Below are 24,450 nucleotides of genomic sequence, written 5' to 3'. Positions count from 1 at the left end.
TGAATAGAAACGTTTATAAGTTTCAGCAAGAAAATACTCCATAGAAATCAGACTCAAATAATGTAATTACAGGATAACAACTAACAAAAAAGGTGAATACACAGAATTGTACACTAAAAGAATGATTTGTTTCAAATAAGAGGGAATAAGAGAAATAATGATTCAAGTGCTAATGGAAATTCTTTTAGATAAACCATGCTAGTCAATCCCAATAGCCTATAATATACAACTGGGTAAGCATTTGAACACTTTTATTAAAAATACCAGAATATCAGAAGGTTTCACGATTTGGATAGGTGGTGGAATTAGTAAGGTTATTCTGCGATGTAAAAAACAGGCTGTAAGAGACCATTTACTTTTTTGTACCACAGGAAAAAGTTCAGGGCTGGAAGCTATGAGTCATGAGATGAATCAGCTCACATACTAGAGATGATTAAGTAAATATGATTTTCTCATCTCTTCAGGAGATTATAAAGGGGACAAGATAAACCTGCAAACATTTGGAGATAAACGGAATTAAAGTAAAAACATGTAATTAAATACGTCCAGAGGAAATGATATATGTAGGGACTAATGCTCAGCTTTGCTGTTTGTGAGCTTGAAGAATGAAGCCTCCCTCGTCTGTCGATGAGGGAGAATCATAATATTACCACTAAGGGTGCAGTGAGAATTCAACCATGCATGGGAAAAGCATTTAGAATTCAATAATAATTCAATAAATGCTTGTTCCCATCACTTTCCTTGCCCTACACCCAGATGATTTTATGTGTTTCAAATGTCTTAAAAATTACAGTGCAATACCTAAAAAAGAAAGAAACTAACTTTTATCGGATATCTAAAATGAACTGGGAACTTTGCTAAAGCAGTTTAATATGACAGTGGAATTTTTACTAGTTTATGAACTTCACTATTTAAGTAAGCTATAAAGGTACTATTATCACAGAGCACAAAATCCGGCAAGTACCATGCTCTCTCCTGGATACCAGCTATCACTAAATCGATCTCTGTCTTGAATTGTTGCTGTAACATCAAGCAAGTCACTTCCTGTCTTCAAGTTCTAATTTTCTCATCCACAAAATGAGAGACTTGGGCCAAATAAACTCTATGGTTATCTGGTGTTAAAATTCTATGTGCCATTTCCTGTTAACTAAAGTTAGGAAACCTCCTGAAATGTTTCATGACTGTCAGATGCTCTGTAAGGATTTCTATTTGGAAAACAAAATGCTTTTACTCCAAGAAAAATATATTATTTTTGCTGTACGGTTAAAACAGTCAACGAACAGTTTTGCAGAAAATATGTACACACATTGCACTCAACACTGACTGAAGACTGTACAGACAAAATTTATCACAGAATATACTCAGCTTTAATTGCGTATCTTACTCTCCAAAGGAAATTCAGCAATCATGCAAAATAGAAATTCTTATTGACGTTTTTCTAAATTGTGAGAATACAGTGTTATCACAATTTAAAAAGAGTAAAAAGCAAAAGCAGTCCACCATTATTATGCAGATGATTTGCCTGCAAATACACAATTTGATTAGCTAAACAGGTACATGCTTTCAGAGGAGGCAGCAGAAAACAATGATTCTGGTTTTTTGAGGACAACGTCCTCCACCCCAAAAGTTACTAATCCTTAGGTTTACTTTTAATTCGTCCAGGACCATGGGGTGGGGACAGGGAGGAGATTACAGCATTCAGAGTTAGTTATTGGGTGAAAATAGGGGGAAAAAAAGTCTTCAGGGTGCTTCAGTGATCCACATACACATAGCAAGAGGACCTTAAATTAAATCTGATTTCTGGGTTTATGTGAGAAAACATCATGAGCTCTTTCTCCTCTGTAATTCCCTTAATTCTTTCCTCGTCCTCTGAATTCCTTAGACTGAAAAACAGATGGAAAATCGCTTTGAAAAAAATTGGCTCTAGTTTGTTAAAATCACCAATTATTTATCATCCACTGTGTTCATGTACAGAGACATAATATTTGGTGTGTGTTTCAGAAAAAGTAAAAGGAAGGATACAAAATTTCCAAAAGTAGAAAATAAAAATTGTGTTATCTGTAGACGATCTGTAGCATCATGGTACATGACTGTATAATAAAAATACTAGCATCAGCAGTCTGATAAGAACCGTTAGAAATAACCTTACTGAAATATAAAGAATAGATATTTTTAGAACACTGAGTAGCATCACCCTATAGCACAATTTCCAAAATACCAAAAGGTTTCACTTAAAGCTGTAGTAGCAAGGAAAGGCACTATTAATAAACTTTCAGCCTTTGGGTCACCTAGAATATAGCTTAAAAACAAACAAACAAACAAACAAACCCTGCTAAGTGACACTTAAAATCATAACCTTTAAGGGAACTTTAAAATAGCTCACCCAATTTGCATAATTTCCGGAAATGACATTCTTCAGCTCTATGGAGTACTTTTTCTCACAAAAAGAAATGGAGACATGGAGACCCATGGCCAAAACAGGCTTTCACAGTAGGTCTACATTAATTTTGGTGCAACCCCGCCTGATTTCCAAAGAGATAAAAAAAGTACCCACTTTCTTTCCACCATAGAGAAAGGGAATTCACCAATGGCCACACTTTGGAGAATATAAATCTGTCTCTTTCTCTGGCTAGGTATCTTCACACTAAAGCATCCTGAGATGGGGTATATGCAGAAGGAGATGGTGAAAGGGGCAGAGGGGGAGGCCACATGGTCAGAGAAGGAATTATGCAGAAGTTCACCTGCTGTTGTCACGATCAAGACATGGAGAGGAGCGGCTGCAACAGAACAGATACTTCAGCACAGAGAAGGAATGGATAAAGTGAAATATAAAGAAGGAAATCAGAAGTGACTTTCAACCAAAATATATTACTTATACACCAATACAGTATTCATCGAAAAAAAGATGGAGATACAAATGAGATACAGTTCTATGCAAATGCGGAGAGAAGAGCAAGGTATGGGGGTTCACCGTGACTCCCAGTTGAGGGAACTGGGGATATGATAAAATCGCTGGATTTGGATTTGTAGCCTTATTCAATACCGGCTGGGGGAGGCCATGTGACCAAGTTTAAGGGTCCACAAGGTTACAAAACATCAAGGGTTCTTACATTGAACATCACCGAGTCTTCGATTTGATGGACATAGTTTGTCTCCAAACTTTTCACTCATACTTTTTTTAATACTTTCAAAATAATGGTAATGCCCTTTTGGGCTTCTACCAAAGAAATGCAAACAGAAGGGGCACAATTTAAAGAATAGCTTCCATTACAAACAGTAGCATCTACTCTAAGGTAGAGCAGGTAACATGAATTACCTCCTAGTAGGTAACAAAAAACTATGCAAACAGAGAGTGCTTTTCTCAAGACTTTCATTCCCTGCTTTGTGCTTTGCCGTCCTCACTAATCATATTGTCTAATCCCACTTTACAGTTCTTTCATGCCTCTTCTGCCCAACTCTGCTCTTCTGCAAAACCCTCTCTAAGTTTTCATACGATTCACTTGCATTTTCAGCACCTGACAATATACAAAAGGATACATGCTTAATGGACCAGAAATTCAACCTTACAAAACAGTTGTTTTGACACTTAAAAAATAATTTCCTTGGGACGCCTGGGTGGCTCAGTTGGTTAAGTGACTGCCTTCTGGCTCAGGTCATGGTCCTGGAATTCCTGGATGGAGCCTCGCATCAGGCTCCCTGCTCAGCAAGGGGTCTGCTTCTCCCTCTGCCCTTCCCTCTTTCATGCATGCTCATTCTCTCTCTCAAATAAATAAATAAAATCTTAAAAAATAATAACTTTCTTCATCCAAAGGACTTTACCTTCCTGTACCTTAAAAAATACTAGGGTGTTTGAAATATATAAACAACTAAATTAACTGATCTAGGTATGTGATAAATATTAATACTGTCAAATGAGAAACAGTCTTGACTTTCTTGAGTTTCTAAGATCAACTTCCATTATTTGAGCTAACTGCTTTCACAGGTTTTTTTTTTAACTGCTTTAATTTTTTTAGAGTAGCTTTAGGTTCACAGCAAAATTGTCAACATGTTTTTATGAAAAAGAAGTCCTTTAAAAGACCACTTTCTTATGGACTTTTAGTTACTATAATATTTTGTAACATAACATCATGAAGTGGCATTTAATTGTTGGCACTCGGCTGGCATTAAGGAACTATATAAATAACACCACTGAAATAATAACATTTAAAGTGAATCACAAAACTATTACTAGAAACTGTGCCTTTCATTTGTTAATTCATTATGCACATCTGAAATGGAGAAGAATTATAAAATTCAAATTCTTGCCCAAGCTTATGTTGGTATGGTCATGACTGGGATGCTAGAAATGACTAATGATTAGATTGTGAATCAGTAACACAATCCAAAGAACAAAAACAAAAATTTTTACTGTCAGCCTTTCTCTGGCCAGATATTGGCTGTATAAATTGGGCAGAACAGACTTTTTTAAAGCATTGATACCTACTCTTTTGTAGTCACTGGAAAAATAAAATTACTAATACTGCTTATTGGTAAAAGTTGTGTCTTCTATTTCTCAAAAAATCCCTTTATGGAATCAAATAGAGCATTATACACAAAATCAGTAGCATGTGCATAAAAAAGCTGACTGTGTTATCTCCTCTGTCTAAAAATCATTTATTTCTTACATTTTGGGCAGATTTTGAAGTGGCTTAAGAATTCTCCCAATTAATTAAGGAAAAACTTAGTTCCTTAAAAAATACATAAAAACTACTACTACACAGCTGTATCATGTATAATGAACAAGTTGAAAAAAAGAAATCATTATTAGATGATATTATGAAAGTTATTCATATACTTTAATATCATGGTAGCTTTAAAATACCATGACACTCAAAATTCTTGTGTTTTTAGCGTAAGTATTCACCCCATTAGAGTCATCTGTTGCACTGTGTTCAAATTCTAGAGACCCCACTAGATGACAGATTACCTGATAAAAATACCGGGTTAAAAAAAGTTACTATTGGGGCGCCTGGGTGGCTCAGTGGGTTAAAGCCTCTGCTTTCGGCTCAGGTCATGATCCCAGGGTCCTGGGTTCAAGCCCCACATTGGGCTCTCTGCTCAGCAGGTAGCCTGCTTCCCCCGCCCTCTCTCTCTCTGTCTGCCTCTCTGCCTACTTGTGATCTCTGTCTGTCAAATAAATAAATAAAATCTTTAAAAAAAAAGTTACTATTATAAATTGTACTATAGTGGTATTGTCATTTAGACGATTCAGAATACATTCTGCTTAACTGATTTGGAATTGGTGAAGGATTTGGAAGATGTATATGAGGGTTTTATAAATACTAATGGCTATAATCTATTGGGTACTTACTCTTCTAAGCAAAATGCTAATTATTTAAGAAGCATTTGATCCATAAACCTCCTCTATGAGGTCCATAATATAACAAACTCAGATATTTTACATAACCTGCCCAGTTTCACATACTGAGTGTCAGGGTCAGGACTGGTCTAACCCCAAAGCGCACTCTTAACCACCATGTTATCTCTTTCCCACGGATTATCTTCCAAATTATCTTCCAGAGAGGCGTGTTTCTTAAAAGTAAGGGCTAGATCTTGCTTATCTATTTTTCTTACTGCCCGGCACAACGTTTGGTACTTTGTAGAATTCAACAATGTGGGAAGAACAAATAAGTGAATGGAAGTGATAAAAAAAATGTTTTGAAAGAACTAGGTATATGTTAATTACATAGATCTCCCCCATAATCAAAGCTTTATCAGGCAAATTTGTTCCTTTCTAATGGTGTGGTGAATACATAAAACACACATATCTGGACTACTGGAGCTTGTAGAAAATGCCCGTGCTAAGGCCCCAGCAACAGAGATTCGATGTAATTGGTTTGAGTTGGGGCCTGGGTATATTTTTTAAAGCTCCAAGGTGATTCTAATGTACAGCCAGAGTTGAAAATTATTTACAATCAGTAGTCATGTTTGAAGTTTATAAAAAATTTGGTTTATTACAGATGAAGAATTTAAAGACCCTTATCTCAACAAGTGGTTAACTTCTAACCACTAGATGCTCTTATTTCATCATTATCAACTAGAATTGCTTATGCATTTATCTAATTTTATACAATCAGTTTGCATATCGATGTACTTAAGCTGAGTATTTTATTGCCCTTCAGCAGTTAAAAGATTCTAAGAAATTCCTTTTTTAAAGTAAAGTATTTGTTTCGAAAACTGAAGTATTATCATTAACACCTTGACTCTTGCAAATTCGGCCACTGATAGTTAATCACACTTTGCCTAAAATAATCTTGTCACTTCGTAGGCTCGATACAGTCTTCAAATATTTTATTATGGTTTCTAGATTCTATTATCCTCTGATACGGTAGGTCCAAGCCTCTTTCCCCCCTTAGGATGGCTGAGAAATTTAGTAGCATAATGCAATGTTATGCTTTTAGAATAATGTATAGATGTCAGATTTTAATTATTTCATTTTATATCTAAAAATATGTTAGTAAATTTGGATGAGGTTTAACTTGGTTTTTATTCCCTTGAAATGACTCTTGCATCAGGATACTGGCTTTTACTTATTTAACAAGGAAAAGAGTATTATGATTAATTTCAGTATCTGTATGACTAATTTTATATTCTAGGAGCCTGTAGTAGAAAATTAGACTAAAAGGTCCCAAATTTTCAGTGACAGGTATCTTTAAATGTTTTTCTGAGAAAATATTTTAGAATAATAAAAACAAGAAAGGATCTAATACTCGAAATAGTTCTGGGGATTATGGACAAAGAGTTTGAGATAGTAAGTTAAATCAAAGTACTGCACAGATAAAATAAAAGTGGGGCTTTTTAAAAATGAAAATGACAGTGATTAAGTGAAAAAAATTTTCAAAGTTTATATATAATAAAATTACTACACAGGTTGAAACTACCAAAATGTCAGGGAAAACCCAATCGTCAAGAGGGTTACAATTTGAAACTCCTTAAGAAAATTATTTTCTGCATAATTGAATTCTTACACCTTACAAAACCTCTTTAAGTATGTTTAAAATTATTAACTCAAAGTCCTACTTTTTCATGAGTTTATACGAACAGGCAGCATTTCTTTAGTAGTGATATACATATTACCTGGATGACTTTTAGAAGGTGGCTGAGAAGCTAAGTGGTTGTCTTTTTTGACATATCCCTACTTCAAACAGCATATAAACTCCTCTATATATTTGTGTGATTCAAACTTCTATAAACACTATTTTAAATGCACAGATATGTGAGAAAAGGCATTTATTAAACTAGTCAGTTAATCTTAGTAGATAGAACTTTCTAGAAACCAAATGATCCTGCTCCTCTTTCTAAGATGTCTTTAAGACAAAATGTGTACAGTAAGGAGGCCACTGGTTTATTCTGGTTAGTGAGCAAGCTGTCTGATGCAATTCTACTAGTTATTTTAAAACAACAGTCAGTTTTTCTATGCTGACTTTAACCTTTTTGCTGGTTCATTTGTGTAGGTAGAGTCCACACTGGATAAAACTTTGTTATTTACAAGTTTAAACAAAGGTCACTTCCCCTGTAAGCTAGCCATCAGCTAAAGCTACTGGACAAAGCTGTTATTTTCACGCTCATCTCTTTTTACCTCTTGATCTGGATACATAATATTGATTTACTCACCCTGAATGAATAGGGCTGGAAGAAAGAGCCACGTTGTCTAAGTTCTCAGTGCCCCAGCTGAGACGGTAAGAATTCCTTTCTGCCTCCTTGGCTAGAGTTGACACCTAATACAGAGAGCACTGGATTTAATAAAAATACTTTCCTTCCCTTAAATAAAATATAATGAACTCTAAAAAGTGGTATCACAGGAAGGTGATATTACCATCTTTTCATTTAAAAATATAAGACCAAGCCATTAAAACGTATCTTTTATAACACATTGCTATTTAAATTATACTAATAACGTAAGACCACATTTGTGTAATCGTCTTGGCAGAGAGCAGGTATTCCCATCTACTTCTCTATATCCAACCAGCCGAAACTGATAAAAATCACATCTAAGATTAAAATATTCCATAACAATCTCTAATGGTTTTCTAATAACAGATACCAATTTTAAATACAAGGTATATTTTCACAGGTACCTTTCACTTCCTACCTTCAATGCACCCTATCTCACTTTTTCCTTTACCAGAGATTTTTAGAAAGACACTCATTTTCACATCTAACCTCCACAGAAGAATTCAGTCTAGCTGAAGTAACAAGTAGCGTATAGATATCACTTGAGAAAAGCCCTCCAACTCTTATCCCAGCTTGTCAACTGAATTAAGACGATTTCTTTTCAGACAGGAAAACTTTCTCTGGACATTTCCAGCAACGGGTACCGTCGGAAAGCTCTCCGGAAAGCTGAAACGTCAAAGTAAAAAGTCACGTACCTGGTGACTGGGGATGACAACTGTGTCGTCAATCATGGCACTGTCCCTCAGGTAAGAGGCATGGCTCAGGGTGTGAGACCTGTCGGAACTGAAGGATCGGAGGCTGGTAGGTTGGCAGGAGGCCATAGTCATATACCAACAGCAGGAGCAGGGTTGGGAGGATGGAAGGATGAGCCGAGCAGGAGAGTGAAAAAAGCGTGCTATTAGCTAACAGTGCAACTTCCAGGGGGCCACAACTTGCAACCGTGGGAGAAGGAAACACAGGTCTCTGTGTCGCCCTACCTCTCTGTCCAACAACTAAAGGAACACATCTTTTGACTGGTTCCTAGCACTCAATGGCAAGGGCACAAGGGAATCCAGAAGTTAAAATTTGATACTTCTAATCTGATTTATTTTCTCCCCAGAAATGTCTGAAACCAGCAAACTGTAGCTCACTTACTGCCAGGACCAGAGATTCACACAGGAAATTATGCCAGAATAGACTGGTTCAGTCTGTGTTAAACGTTAACCTCCCTGCAACTAAGAAAAATATGAGGGGGGAACGAGACCACCCTCAGAGAGCACAGAACGAAAGCACGGGTTTCCTCTTCGCTCATTTTCCATTCTCTGCATGCCTCACTCCCCTCCTCTCCAACTGCGAGCGACTGCCCGCGGGTGCATTCCCCTGGAAGGTACAGAGTGAAATGAACTGTGGCCAGAGGCATGCTTCCTGCGGAAGTGGAGTTCCTCTTGTTTGTCTCTGGTGTCTCCAACAATGCTATTTCAAAGGGCAGCATTGTTCCCTTTGCACGTCCTCTGGGTGGTAAGTGAGGCACCAAAGAGTGCTGGTTGCCGTGGCAATAAGATGCAAGAGCGCAAGAAACCAAATCTAAGCACCAAACCAGGACACAGACACATCTGTCAGCACAGGAACAAACTGCCGGAGACACAACCGAAAACGAGGCTTGGCTTCAACATGGGATTTAGGCCTTGGGAATCAATGGTTTATATTTTGGATACGTCGGAATTTCTGAGTTCTGAATTATAGATGCAAATGTGATGGGCAAGACCTGACATTTGCATAAGTGCAATTCATTCCTTCCTAATCAATTTGTACGATCAAATGACAAATAGACTGATGTCTCACAGAAGCTGTATTTTATTTGTATTGGTCCAGGAATTAAATATCCACATTCAAAATAGTAGCCCAAAGCCCATAGGGAAAAAGATATGCAAGCTTTCACAATATTTATAGAAGCAAAGTTTCATTTACTTTCAGCTAGTGGGTATTTGGCCAGTGAAGCACTGTAGAATTATGGACTAAGCGTCAGGTTAGCATATTTCTTAGTAGAAGCTATTTTCATTTTTCAAATAGACCTAATATTGTAAGCTGTATACTGTCATTTTTACAAGGTGTCAATATAGCCAGCTTCCATTATCTTTGAGGAAATCATCATTTGGTAGATAATTCATAGTAATTGAGGGCCTTCTCCTTCCTGTTCTGCTGTAGCTTTTTTTTTTAAATAAATATTTTTAAAAATGTTTCTAATATTATTATTATTTATTTGAGAGAGAGAGTGAGAGAGAGAGCATGAGATTTGGGGAAGGTCAGAGGGAGAAGCAGACTCCCTGCTGAGCGGAGAGCCTGATGTGGACTGGATCCTGGGATTCCGTGACCTGAGCAGAAGGCGAGGTCGCTTAACCGACTGAGCCACCTAGGCGCCCCCAGCTGTAGTTTTTATGTCCCCAAAACAGACCTGGAATATTAGAAGGCAAGTGACATGAATTAAAGGAGTTGACTGATCCTGTACAAATCTTTGCTTATAATGAAATGGTATCTAAATCTAACTTGGTAACTCACTATTTTATGTTATATAGGGTCTTGGAGAAGACTGAGGCTCCGGCAGCCAAGGCTGGGGCCGCCCAGATGCCTTCGTGTGCCCAGCCACAGAGGTTTCCATCCTGGCAGCCAATCGATATTGGGGCTGGTTTTACAGGTGTGCAGTTGGGTTTTGATGGTGCACTTCATAAACAGGCTGCAGGCTGCTAGGACTGACCCTGGCCTAACCTTGAATCTCTATCTGTGGCTTTAGGATTCAAAAATCCAAACTGTAACTTTATACATGCAAAGGGGCTAAATTGATAGGGATGAACAGTGAAAAGCAGCAAGAGGCACTGAGGTATAGGACTAGACATGCCTGCTCACAACAGCAAGTACAGACCCTGCCACTGACATAACTGCCTAGTGACGTAACTGCCACCACTGCAAAGGTCTAAACTTGGAAAAAATGCAGCCAGGTCCCAACTGCCACTTTTGAGGAGAGACCATAGCTGGGTGGATGTCTGTCTCTGTAGGAATGAGGTATGAAAGAGCTCGTTTGGCTCCAAGCACAGAGCTGTATTTTGCAACCAATGTGCCAGTAATAAAGGTGGATTTTTGATATTTATCTACCTGATACCCAGGTCTCTCTCTCAATTGGTTTGAATCAGGAGGGGAAAAGAGGTATTGGTGTTATTTTTTGTCCTTCCTAAAGTCCCAACAGGAAAGAAAGAAAAGAAAGAGAAGGGAGAAGGAAAAAAAGAAAGAGTTGACTTACAACCAAAAAGGAGATTAGGGTAGAGAGAGAAAAATATTAGGATATGGAGACAGGGAGTGAGAAAAGTTGGAAAGAGAGGGAGCAAGGGAGAAGGAATGAGATGGAACTGTGCCTAACTATCTCTACTGCTGTGTTACTGGCTTACTGTTTACTGCCTTCTAAAATGCTAATTGGATGTTTAATCAATTTTATAGTTTCTAACTGCTCTTTTCTCTGATATATAGAATTTACTTAAATAAATAAAGTTAGAATATTCCAGCAGTAGAGAAATTACTGTAATGGAATAATGATCAGCCGAAACATCGGGAATAAGTCAAGTCTCTGGGTAAAAAATTTTCTATCCTGACTTAAAACGTTAGAAACAAGGTTAAATATTTTACGATCCAATACATTTTTTTTAATTAAGTCAGAGGTCATCCCATTCAGTTAATAAATTCATAATAACACATATCTATAGGAGTATAAGTCTGTATGTGCTGTTCAATGAAGGGTTGTGCCAAAAGTTATGGTCTTAAATCTTAATTCTCTGCACTATAGTAAACTACTTTATGGACACATAATAGGTAGTCAATAATTTCATAAAAAAATGTAATAATCACTATCTTAGTAAGCTGTGGTATTAGAGGTTCAATTAATGAAGCTTTTGAACCTTATTAAACTAGTGAATATCTAAAAATTTCAATTGCTTATTGCATGGAAAACCTTCTGTGGCCCATTGATACTTAGCATTTTACACTAAATTTAATTTGTAAGCAATAATAAAATGGACATCAAATCTAAATAATAAGAACTTGGATATATTTTTATCAATTTACATTAAATTGTTCATATTTTTGTTCTCCTGCATTCATGTAAAATTTAGGCATCAGAATGGTTTTTCTACCATCTCCAACCATACACAGACAGGTTCCTTTGGGGAAGCCATGCTAATGTTTTATCAACCACAAGGTGGGGCTGTGACAGTAAAAGTCGGGCCAGAGTCTTGTCACAGACTTGTATTCCGGTAATATATTCACCCTTCTAGCTCAGTTACCCAATTCAATAGGTAAAAATCCTAATTTGAGAACAAATCCATAATTCTAGAATATAAGCACCTCCTGCCAACACATATACACACACACATACTACACACGTTGCACAGTGAGCAGGGAAATGTGGATGTATCCAGGAAGTGTCACAGTGTTTTCATGCTATTTAATACCTACCTGGGCATGGTACTATTGAAAGCATACCAAATAAATAACGAAAAGTAAAAATGGTTACCAAAAAAAGAAAACTGCCATTGAATTGCATAAAGAAATTTTTTTTAAAAATCAGTGAAACAAGAAATCCATGAAAATGAAATGTTGCCTGTAATTCCATGTTGGAGATCATGAATACAATCTGGGGTTCTAGAAATGCTAGTGAGGACCTGGAGAACAGACCATGGCTTGTTTGTTCCATACCCCATCTTTACATGCTGGTAAGTGTTCAGTTTAAGTAGAATCATCAAACCATGAACCCTGTTTTATGGAAAGTATTGTTCTAAATCTTCCTTAACCTAGTAATTTCAAAGAAGGAAAAAGGATCAGATCAAGAACTTGATAAAACAGACCATGCTGGAAATAAATGAAGGGTTTTTTTTCCCTCTGACAGTGATATGATTATTTATAGATTATTATGACTTTGTTTAAAGCCATAAATTTCATTTTCTCCAAATCTGAAATCTTTTCCTAGAAATTTTAGATTGTGATGCCTCAGTCTATCTGTATGTCAGAACCCAGTATATAAAAAACCAGTCCCATCACCAGTCCCCCCACTCTCACCTCAAGTGGCTCCCTCTTCTGTCTCTTGACCCCAAGGACTACCCTCCATCTATGTCACTGAGGCCAAAGGGTCAATCAAACATTCTTCCTCTTCCTCACCCACCCCATGAAATCCATCACCAAATCTGGCTACTTTTACCTCACAGATATGCTCACAAATTTGTCATTTCCCAAATTCTCTCCATGATTGCTACCACTAAGGTTAAAGGTCAAGTCTTCTCTTAACAGCTTCAGCTAATATTCCTGCCATAGTTTTTCAGATGCTTGTAACTGCCAGGTTTGGCCCTTTGACAATTCTCTCTAAAACTTATCCTTTAAGTGTATAGTCAGAGGGAGCCATCCAAAACGCAGACAAGCTCTCCCCTCCTTCACACTATGCTCTACCAATACTGTGATGGTCCTTCTCTCATATACCATGAGCCTTTGCTCATGATCTCATTAAGGCTTCGAATGCCCTCCCCACATTTTCCTCACCATCATTACCCATCACTGTGTCTCAGTTTGGGCTCATCTCCTCTAGCAAGCCTGAGCCCTGGGGCTTTAGTTACACTCCGTGGGTACTACTAGCCTAGTTTCTCTCACATCCTATCAAACTATGATTTTAGCAATCAAGTCCGGTCATGTCTGTACCTCCAGCACCTACCACAAGCCAGCCCAGAAAGGTACTTATTATATGCACACTGAATCATTAGAAAAAAAAAAAAAGAAAGAATGAAAGAAAGAAAGAAAGAAAGAAAGAAAGAAAGAAAGAAAGAGGCATTGATGCTCATTGGAAAACTCCAAGAAAAAATTTTTTTTGCTAATTATCCATTTAGAGTTAACTACACTTTAAGGTATATATTTCTTAGACTACAAATATGTTAATTACATCTTAGAATACAGCCCAGATTTAAACTATAAACCTAAGATTACTGACTACTGAAAAACTTTACACTGTATGGACAACCATATGTTAACCTAAATTGGCAGTCATCTTTTGATGAAGTACCATGGAATGTTCTTATTCAGCTTGCCTCAAAAAATAACAAACACCAGTTGTGTTAGTTTGTAATAATCAGAAATTTTATACTGCAGAATATGACATAAACCTCTTCAGATTTGTCTATAAAACCTGTGCTCCTTCAGATTTTGCTCAGATTGCTTTTGTATTCAAGATCTTGGAGGAGTTGGGTCTAATTCTTTTTTATGAAAGTCAATTTCAGGCACTTTCCTTCTGAATTCATTTCTTTTCATCCTTCTTCACAACACCCTTTCAGTCACAGAATCTATACCACTAACAAAAATACCCGTAAGGTAAAATGGTCCTTTTTATTCACCTGAGAAAAAAGTGGTAAATGATTACAAACACAATACTGAAATGTAAAGAGCTCTTTACTTATTGCTCTGCTTCTTACTAGTCGTCTGACTTTTACTGTCACTTAAACTCTCTAGTCCTCCATTTCCTGTTCTTTAAAATGGGCACTTCAAGTTGCTCGAGGATGCAGTAAGCTATAACAAGCAGTACCTATTAAGTATCCTTAATTATGTCTACTTTTTTTTATTATCATCATAAAAAAGGGTCACATTGCCTTCTGGCTGATACCAAGGGTCAGGACTAGGGGACTACCTGTCGGAGCGGGCTCCCTCCAAGCTGTACCGGAGGTAATTCATGCCATCCAGGAACTGACTGCTGGGTAGTGAGTCATCACCCAGTTCTTTCAGATCCTCCGGCCGAAGGTATTCTCCCCCATCGCCTGTCATTGTGTCGTCACCTTGAAGCAATGAGAGGAAGACGGAGGAAGGATTATTTGTTGAATGTCATATTAACTACAAAATAGGGCGAAGACCATGAAAAAATGTCAGAAAAGCACTTACATCACCGGAACACCGCACACCCAATAAAAAACACATGCAACCAGCAAGTGCTAAAACTCAGAGAAACAATATTTGGCCCATTTTTCTATTGCTTATCAAGAAAAAAAGAATGACCTGAATTGTAATTCTCTTAATATTGGTCAGTTTTCTTTACTCATTTCTTTATTGCCATAGCTGGTTTATAGCTGTATTACTTAACTTATTCCACTATGTAGACTACTGAACTTCTAGACATAGTTCCAATAATTTTGTACCTAACGCCTGGCATTAACAATCTCTTCATGTCATTGGCTAAGAAATATCTACTGCTCAGGGTGCCTGGGTGGCTCAGTCAGTTAATTAAGCGTCTCCTTTCAGCTCAGGTCATGATTCCAGGGTGCCGAGATCGAGCCCTGCCTCAGGTTCCCAGCTCAGTGAGGGGTCTGCTTCTCCCTCTCCCTGCCCCCCTGACTCGTGCTCTCTCTCGCTTTCTCTATCTCCAACAAATAAACAAAATCTTAACAACAACAACAACAAGAAACATCTACTGCTCTAAAACAAATATGTGACATAGTATGTGGAGGGATATGATTTATAAGATTAAGAAGATATGCACATTAGGGAAAGGACACTAGAACGAAGTGAGCAGATTGTGACATTTCAAGAAACAACCTGGAATTCAATTTTAAAAATATTACCGAGCATAAAAAGGATGTTTTGTTGGAAACGAGGTGGCTTCCCAAAGGTGAACGACAGGGGAAAAAAGATAATTAAGTAATCAGGTAGTGGCAGAAAGCGATGACTAAGTGTGGTAGCTCATATTTAGAAGCCCAAATGCTAAAGGTACATTCCCTGCCTGTGACTAGGAATAGAATACTTTCACCAATATCTTTTTCAGGTAACTGAATAAGTAATATCTCATTCAGAGACGTGCTGTATGCCATTAACATACTGACATGGAGAAATAAATAATACAGCTGAGAGAAACTAGTTTTGATGACTCCTTCAGACACTAATCACACACTTTAAGCCTGATGATCTATGTAAAGGACAACTTGAAGGACAACTTCATTCCTATAACTAAGTTAAATATTCATTATTATATTCTCATTTGTTTCAAGTAATTGTTCTAAATCAACACTAATTTATAAAGGTACAACACTAAAGAATAAAGGATATGTCTAAAAAAAAGAAGGATATGTCTCTGACATTTCACTGTTTATATATATGATCTTAAGATCTCAGGTATATATCAAAGGATTATTAGCTGTCTAAATTGCTTAAAGCTAATGACAGATTAAAAAAAAAAGACCTTCCAATAAATGGAGATGTAATTTATTCACCATTTGATTTTTCTCTCAAGGTCAATGCATTTAACATTTGGCAGTTATAATAAGTCTCATCATTAAAAATATTTTCATGGCTTCTTCAGTGACACCATCAGATTTTTACTGAGTTTTAGCAGAATGAGTTAGGCTACACAGAGTATTAATTAAAAGTTGAGTTTTCAGAATTGGATAGACCTGGCTTCAAATTCTAATTCTGTTATTTACTGGCCTGTTAATCTTCCAGAGCCTCAGTTCCCACAATTAGTAAATGGGAATGATACTAATAATCTATCTCACACAGTAGGTGTATTAATTAAAAACATAAGAATTTGTAATCAAGCACCAGATATATTAATTGCTAGCTATTGTTTTTATTAACACAAAATGGTAAAAATGTGACACATCAATGAAATACGAGCTCAATTTCATTTATGCAAAAATATTTTTAAATGTATATAGCATAAAGAAAGAAATATAATTGTACTGTTTAAATATTCATAAATCTGATGGCTCCAAGGAAAACGTGAGTAAAGTTTTTAAAATTACGTTGTTTAAGGGGTGCCCGCCCACCCTTACATATATTTTCTTCTCTAAAGTGTTCCCTCATGAGGTGCCTAGGTGGCTCAGAAGGTTAAGTGTCTGCTTTCAGCTAAGGCCATGATTCCTAGGTTCTGGGATTGAGTCCCCCATCTTGGGCTCCATGCTCAGTGGGGAACCTACTTCTCCCCTCTCTTCCTGCCTCTCTCCCTGCTTGTGCTCTCTCTGTCTCTCTCATTCAAATGAATAAAATCTTCAGAAAAAAAATCTATTTTAAAAAAACAACAAAAAAAAATTTAACATCTCGCAAAGCAAGATGTAACAATAATAGCAATCTACAGATGACACTAGAGTCAAACACAAAATGCATGATGTTGGTCAACCTTAAGAACCAAAAAGATGAGAGGAGAGAAAGAGATCACTTTAGGATGGTGTGGTGTGTTCAGCAGTGTCCCCCACAAATTTCACTTCTATTTGGAACCTGAGAATGGAGCCTTACTTGGAGATAGGGCTTTTATAGATATATCTAAGGTAAGAACTGAGATGACATCTCATTGGATAGTTCCAATGACAGTGTTCTTAGAGACACAGGGGAAAATGCCACAGGACGGCAGAGATTGGAGTGATGTGTCTACAAGCCAAGGAACAAACACCAAGGATTACTGACAGCCAATGGACATCTGAAGACACCAGAAAGACTCTTCCCTAGAGTATCCACAGTTAGTATGATCCCACCATAAACTTTTCACTCCCAGAACTGTGAGAGGATAAATTTGAACCATCAAGTTTGTAGTAATTTCTTGTGATATTCCTAGGAAATTCCAGTGAAGCTGGAGAAGGAGTCACTGAAGAAGGATATCGGAGATGATCATTTGTTTGGATTCAACTTTAATGGACAGAGATTGACGCTACTTCAGATGAGAGGCTCGTGTGTAAGGGGTCATGGAGGGCAATAAAAACAGTGAGAATGAAGGAGTAATACACATTACTTATTAAGAGAATACTACGTGAAATAACTTGGCAAAAGTAAATGTTCGTGATGGTAAGCAATGACAAAAAGTCCAGAAAGAAAATCAGTGTCTAAACAGTGATCAAATCAAGGTTAAACATTTTATTATAAGACTTGTAGGACTTAATTGTTCCTACTACTTCCTTCCTCTTATGTAATTGGTAAGTCTGTATATGGGCATACTTTATGAGTCAAATAAGTTGGGGTCCCCCTTTGTTTATTTCTGCGAGAAAAAAATTCTAACATCAATTCTATGAATTGGTTTACCAAGCCACAGGCATTATCTGGTTTGGATATAAATCTAAATTATTTCCAGGGGGAAAAAAAGGCCAATTTGCTAACATTTGGGAAGATGAACGCTACCCTTATTTATGAGAAAGTGAAAGAAACAGTTGGATGCAGAATCTGTCATGTAATATGAGGAGGATGGGAGGAGCCCGCTGTCAAGTGTTCACAGCAGAAGTGTGACAAAAGGAGACAATGGATGGTTCCTGTACATTTCATCATAACACTCAGCCATTCTGGAGTTCTCTTGACTCTCATTAGTACATATCATTCTAGAGAACTGGTGGAGAAGTTTGTACAAACCATCCGCACACAAACCTTTGATATATGGGACACATGGGTCACATTTCTACAGGTATTTTAGTTATGTAAGTGTTATCCCCCCTGAGCCCTACCATGTAACTTACTGCCATGGAGCTGAGTCAGCAAAGGTAGGGATCAGCTCATGATCCTATGAAGACGTACAGGATTACACTTGCAGCTGCATTTTTCATCTGCACGGTACGATACTCTCAGATTGAATTCCCATTTCTATCTTTTCCTTCCATTTCTCCGCCATGTTGTCCCACCAGGACTTATATATAATCTGACTGAGCTGTTATAACGGCTCTCACACTGGGTTTACATTCCCCACCCACAACTTGATGGCCATTTGCTGTGGCACAAACTACTTAATGTGTTTAAGTCTTAGTCTCCTCCTGTTCAGGTGAGCCTTTCCTCACCTGAAAAAAAAGGGGGGGGGGCACCTGGGTGGCTCAGTGGGTTAAAGCCTCTGCCTTCGGCTCAGGTCATGATCCCAGGGTCCTGGGATCAAGCCTCGCATTGGGTTCTCTGCTCAGCGGGGAGCCTGCTTCCTCCTCTCTCTCTGCCAGCCTCTCTGCCTACTTGTGATCTCTGTCTGTCAAATAAATAAATAAAAATCTTCAATTAAAAAAAAAATGAGGGGGAATCAATAGCCTAGCTTATGTGGATGCTCTGGGGATTAAATGAGACAAAGCCCCTAGCTTTGTAGATGTTTAGTAAATGTTTTCTCTTCTGTCAAAATATCTGAGCCTCCTTCCAATTTCTTCCTAATACACTCCTTTAGTATATCACTGCTGGTTTAATCTTTGTGATAATCAGATTTGTTTCCATCATTATTCAAAATGTTTAACATGTCCTAATTTCCCAGACTTTTCAGGTAAGAACTCAAACAGTTTTTGGCTGTCTAAAAGAAGGAAAGCTTCTTCTCTCACCATAAAAGATATTCTTGATCAATAGCCAATATTTCTCTCAAAACAAGACCTTTTATCACTAAAAACTCTTAATCTCTAACAGTTTTAATAAAAGCATACAAGATATTATACCTACATATTATATTAGGCAATTAGCAGGTCCAAAAAGCTGTTTCATATAAATGGAATTTCTTTAATCCCACTCAATACTTTGAATGCACTGGCATTGGAATTATTTAACAAGTATTTAGGAAATAAAACTATTTTTAAATTAAATAATCACTTGAATTTATTTGATTTATAAACTTAGATGTTCATGTAAGAGATTTGCTTCAAGTGATACCACATATACCTTGGATCCTTCTTGGATGACAGAATATTTTATATCAGTCATTTTCCCCCTCTATGCCGAAGATCCTCCTAAATAATTTTAAGGGCTTTTATTTTTATTCCTAGTTACCTTCAAGAATCACATGGTAACTATCAATTTCACATATTTCTAATCACATCTAAAACTTATCTTCAGCCAAGAATGATAATGAAGTTTATTCAGTCATGCAGTCTAACTTAGTTTTAACAGGTTCCTGGTAGTTAAACGTCAACTTACAGAGAATTATTTTTTTCTCTAAATGTGTATTCTTAGAAGAGAAATTAGTTTTGGTAAAATATTTATATGATGCTCATTAGGTAATTTAATTATAGTAATAGGTCTCAACAACAGCAGCAACATCATTAATAGGATAAGCAATTTATGGCTTTAAGCTTCTGAGTTAATAAAATCTACACACTCACGTGCATACATATACAACTCCATCCACATCACACATGCTATTTCAAAAGAAACAGGTTAGTATTAGGCACGCATATTTAAATATTAAGCAAGTTGCTTCTATCCAGTTAAGAAAAATGAAAAGCAAAGCTTTCACTCCAATAGCTTCCTCTAAAGGTACCTGAATCACTAAGAGCTTCCCCATCAATAAAGTTGTCACCAAACTGTTTAAGGGCTGTTAAAAAAGATGATCCCACAAAAGAAAATATGAATGCTAAATTATGAATGCTAAAATTAGCTGGCAAGTATTAGGATGGAACATAAAATTGTTATAATACTTGAAATGCTAACTTTGACAATTATTACTTTTAATAACCTAGTGACCAAACATTTGCTCCTTCACGTCCTAAGCTCTCACAAAAGCCGAGATAACTCACTACCTGTTACCGAACAGTGAACGAACTAGTTCCAGATAATGACATCTCCTTGTAAAGTTTCACCTTCTGATTACATCTTGAAGAACCTAAAAATCTACTTTTACTATTTCTCAATAAAAGCAATTAATATTGAGAATAGTACTATTCTTTTCAGCCTGACTCGTTTTTTTAGTTCTTTTATCTCTGCAGTGAGGGATTCTCTAGTGTCTTCTATGCTTTTCTCAAACCCAGCTAATCTCCTTACAGTTGTTATTTTAAATTCTGGTTCAGGGTTTTACTTAAATCTGTTTTGCTTGGATCTCTGGCTGTGTTCTCTTCTTCTTCTTTCTTTTGAGATGAGTCCCTCCATCTTGGCATTTTGTTTAGATCTCTGTCTTCTGCATTGCAGAAAGCCTGTTATGTTCCCTGCTCCTTAAAGCAATGCTGTATTAAGAAGAAGTCATCCGCTGTCCAGGGCCGGGTGCTTCAGAGTCTTTGGTGTGTGCTGTGTGCACTCCGCTGCTGGGTTTTGGCTGCTCTTTCCCTCAGATTAGTCCTTGGCAGAGTTTCTCTTTGTCTACAGTGGGAAGCGTTTGGACCTTCTCCAGTGTGTGGCAAGTTTTAACTAGTACTATTCTTTACAGCAATAGTCTTTCAAACATATACATTTGACCAAAAGCTGTACTATGGAAATTTGGCTACATACTTCATTTGCTGCATTCATGATTTTTTGGCAGATTTTTTTTGTTCAAGAAAAGTCAACTCCTCTAACTGAAGTAGAAGTCGGGAGCTGGAAACTCTCATGGAGGGACAGACTTGCAGCACAACACCCCATTCCCACCCCAGGCAGTCCCCTGCACTCCTGTTAGAGCAACAGACTTCTCAATGTCTGAAACCTACTACCTTAGATAATAAAGCTATACAGAGCACGTTTTATGATTTAAACAAATTCTTATGTTGAATTAGTATGACTTACATGTTATTTTTAATCTTAACTAAGCCTCCTCTCCTCTGGAATTAAAATTTATTCTGATTATTTGAACCAATCAGAAACAGACTTCTCAATATACCATTGAGAGTATACTTCAAAATCTTTCACTTCAAGGCACTTTAATTAAAAAAAGCATGTTAACATAATTAAAACATGTATTAATAATAATTGTATTATCAGGTAGATTTTTCTAACAGATGGCCAATTTCCAGCATCTTTCCCCTTTTCCAGTCATTACTTAGTAAGACATTAAAGATAATAGACAATTGAAAATAGACAAATCACTATCCTCTTTCCCCAAATGACAAAAGTAGATGTTCTGAAACAGAGGTGAAAAAGTGACTTGAAATGTTAAGAGGCTGTGACTCATACTCATGGTACCAGCTTAGTCCCAGAGAAAAAGGATAGCTTGCTTGCCTTGTGTAAGACAATGAAGACCAAATAAAAGTCTTACCTTCTTCATCAGAAACATCAAGAACCTCAGTCATCGTCTCAGGAACATTTAGCTTGTGTTTTTCAGTGATAGTCTGGAAAAAAAAAAAAAAAACTATTGATATCCAAGTTAAAATCAGGATAGGTTAAAGTTAAAATTTAAGTTAAAAGTTAAAGTTAAAATTAGGATAGGGTGGCTGGGTTATGGACATTGGGGAGGGTATGTGCTATGGTGAGTGCTATGAAATGTGTAAGCCTGACAATTCACAGACCTGTACCCCTGGGGCAAATAATACATTATATGGTAATAAAAATAATTGATAAAAGAGTTCATTATTTTGAGTTCCTATTTGAAAAATAAATTCTTTAATGATGGCATTAATTAATCATATTGAGAAAGCAGATTAATGTTTTCAGGGCTTCCCTAAAATGAACTGAGTAATGTCTCCAGAAAAGTTTTAAAAAGAAGAAATGAGCCTAGTAATTTATTAAAAACAAAGCCATTGGAAAAGAAGTTGTAAACAATGTGCAAGACAAACTATTTGGGCAGAAAATGTGATGCATCTCTTCCGGGATCAGAGGACCAAGAGTAGAGAGTCAATCATCCTTCTGGTCTATACACTGGTCTATAATTCTGGTTTGTTGCTTATTCCTCTTCTGCAAAAGCACTCCAGAGTTGTCAAGTCCATTGTTTTCCATTCTGATACGCAATGTAAGGTTAAGAGACCAGATTCTGGAGACTGGCTGCCTGGGTTCGAATGCTAACTTTGTCATTTCTTAACAAGTTCCCTCATTTCTCTGGGCCTCAATTTTCTCATTTATAAAACAGGAATAATACTGCTACTTCATAAAATTGTTTTGAAGACTAAATGAAATAATATACATAAGAGCTCTAAGGACAGTGCTTGGAATATGTTAGCCCTCAATAAATGTCAGCTAGTATAACATCATTATTATCATTATAATTCAGTATTAAATTCCTCTTGTAACTGAAGATCCTCTGAACTTTTTAGTCATTCAGGCACTCAGGAAACATTTTGAGTGCCTACCACATGCCAGGCACTGTTTTAGACACCAGGGATACCACAATGATTTAAAAAAAAAAAAAAAAAAAAAAGTCGCACTACTTTAAATATCACCTATAGACAGTGAAGTCTCAAACTCCTATCTCTAGTGTCCGCACTGAAAATGTGGTAAGTGCACTGGCTGGCATTGTTATGGGAACTCTAAAAGCCTAATCTCTCAAAATAAGTCAACTCTTCAACTAAAGTCACTAAAATACAATAGTAAATAGGTTATCTTGGGTTTTTAAGCTTTGCTACATGGCTATTACAGACGTTTTTGAATGACACCAATTTCTTTTCTTTCAGAAAGCAGTTGAGAATTTCAAATAGATTTATGAGGAAATTCAACTAATCTGAAAATGTATTCACATCTACCTGTATATTATCTGTGTGTCAAGAGGGACTGATGAAATCATAATGTGATACTGCATTCTGTGAACCCTTTCAGTTGTTCCCCATTTCCTCAGAAAACAAGCAAATGGCCCAAGAGATCTGGGTGATGTAGTAAGGAGAGGCAGGGAGACCTCCCCTCTCTCCTCATGCTACAGCCATGTTCTCAGGTCACGGTCTCTCACACCACAACATTTTTCCATATATTCCTTCCTTTACCAGAAATATTCTTCTCCCTCTTTTCTTGGCTCATATTAGATGTAATTTCCTTGGAGAAACATTCCTCAATCCTCCCTGATGAGTCTGTTTCACCGTGATTGCCTGCTGCTGTGTACTGTCACGACACGGGAGACACCACACCACACACAGTGGTCTGCGCCTCCTCTGCTCCCACATGAGAGTGTGAGTCATTGGTCTGTTTCCAAAGAATCTGAAATCTAGCAGGTGCTTCTCAAATATATATTGAACAAATCAATGATACAAAATTAGGCAAAATATATGTAAAATCCACACAACAACTAAATAGATTTTCTTTGGGGTGATAAACCAGTTCAAGAATGGGAAGAAACCAAGAAAGTAAGGGAAGTCTCATGTTCTCTGGATGAAGGCACAATTGGAGAGTAAAGTATTGAATTCAGCTTTCCCAAATGTTGATTATGATATTTAAATAATTCCATAATGTCTTATTCACTGAAAACAAACTCAACTTTAGGAAAGACAAAAGCATCCATTCAAAATTCTGGATATTAACAGCTGGTCAATAAATATTTGTTAAACAAACTTAAGACTATCGTATCGCTTATTTTATTTTTTTAATTAATTTATTTACTTGAGGGAGAGAGAGTGCATGAGCGGGGGGATGGGGGCAGAGGGAGAGAGAATCTAAAGCAGACTCCACACGGAGTGCAGAGCGGGATGCCGGGCTCAATCTCACATCCCTGAGACCATGGCCTGAGGTGAAACCAAGGCCTGTGCTTAACCGACTGCACCACCCAGGCACCCCCCCCCCATTTAATTATTTTAATAGTAATTAACTTACAAATTTAACATGGATAAATTAAAACCTATGTTCCGTATCCATGGTTTTCAACTCTAGCTGCATATTAAAATCATTAGGGGCGCCTGGGTGGCTCAGTGGGATAAAGCCTCTGCCTTTGGCTCAGGTCATGATCCCAGGGTCCTGGGATCGAGCCCCGCGTCGGGCTCTCTGCTCAGCAGAAAATCTGTTTTCTGTCCTCTCTCTCTCTGCCTGCGTCTCTGTGTACTTGTGATCTCTGTCAAATAAATAAATAAAATCTTTAAAAAAAATAAATAAAATAAAATCATTAGAGGAGATTTTAAAATACCATCACTTAGATACCAAGACAGGACAATTAAGTCAGAGTCCTGCGGG

General features: G+C 37.1%; 1 protein-coding gene across 2 annotated transcripts in view; it reads right to left on the bottom strand.

The window, feature by feature from the left end:
* The window catches only part of ANK2 (ankyrin 2), a 226,624-nt gene that overhangs the window by 53,129 nt on the left and 149,045 nt on the right, over positions 1 to 24,450 (bottom strand). For both annotated transcript variants that reach the window (XM_080796920.1, XM_080796921.1), the window contains 6 exons: positions 21,626 to 21,698; positions 19,946 to 19,999; positions 14,396 to 14,540; positions 8,409 to 8,511; positions 7,654 to 7,757; positions 2,742 to 2,777 (listed from right to left, as the gene is read on the bottom strand). In XM_080796920.1, coding sequence (XP_080653046.1) covers positions 2,742 to 2,777; positions 7,654 to 7,757; positions 8,409 to 8,511; positions 14,396 to 14,540; positions 19,946 to 19,999; positions 21,626 to 21,698 — 515 coding nt within the window. The remainder of the gene's footprint in view (positions 1 to 2,741; positions 2,778 to 7,653; positions 7,758 to 8,408; positions 8,512 to 14,395; positions 14,541 to 19,945; positions 20,000 to 21,625; positions 21,699 to 24,450) is intronic.

The sequence above is a fragment of the Martes martes genome (assembly GCF_963455335.1).
Source record: "Martes martes genome assembly, chromosome: 2".
NCBI lineage: Eukaryota > Metazoa > Chordata > Mammalia > Carnivora > Mustelidae > Martes > Martes martes.
This window is presented reverse-complemented; position numbering and strand designations above follow the sequence as displayed.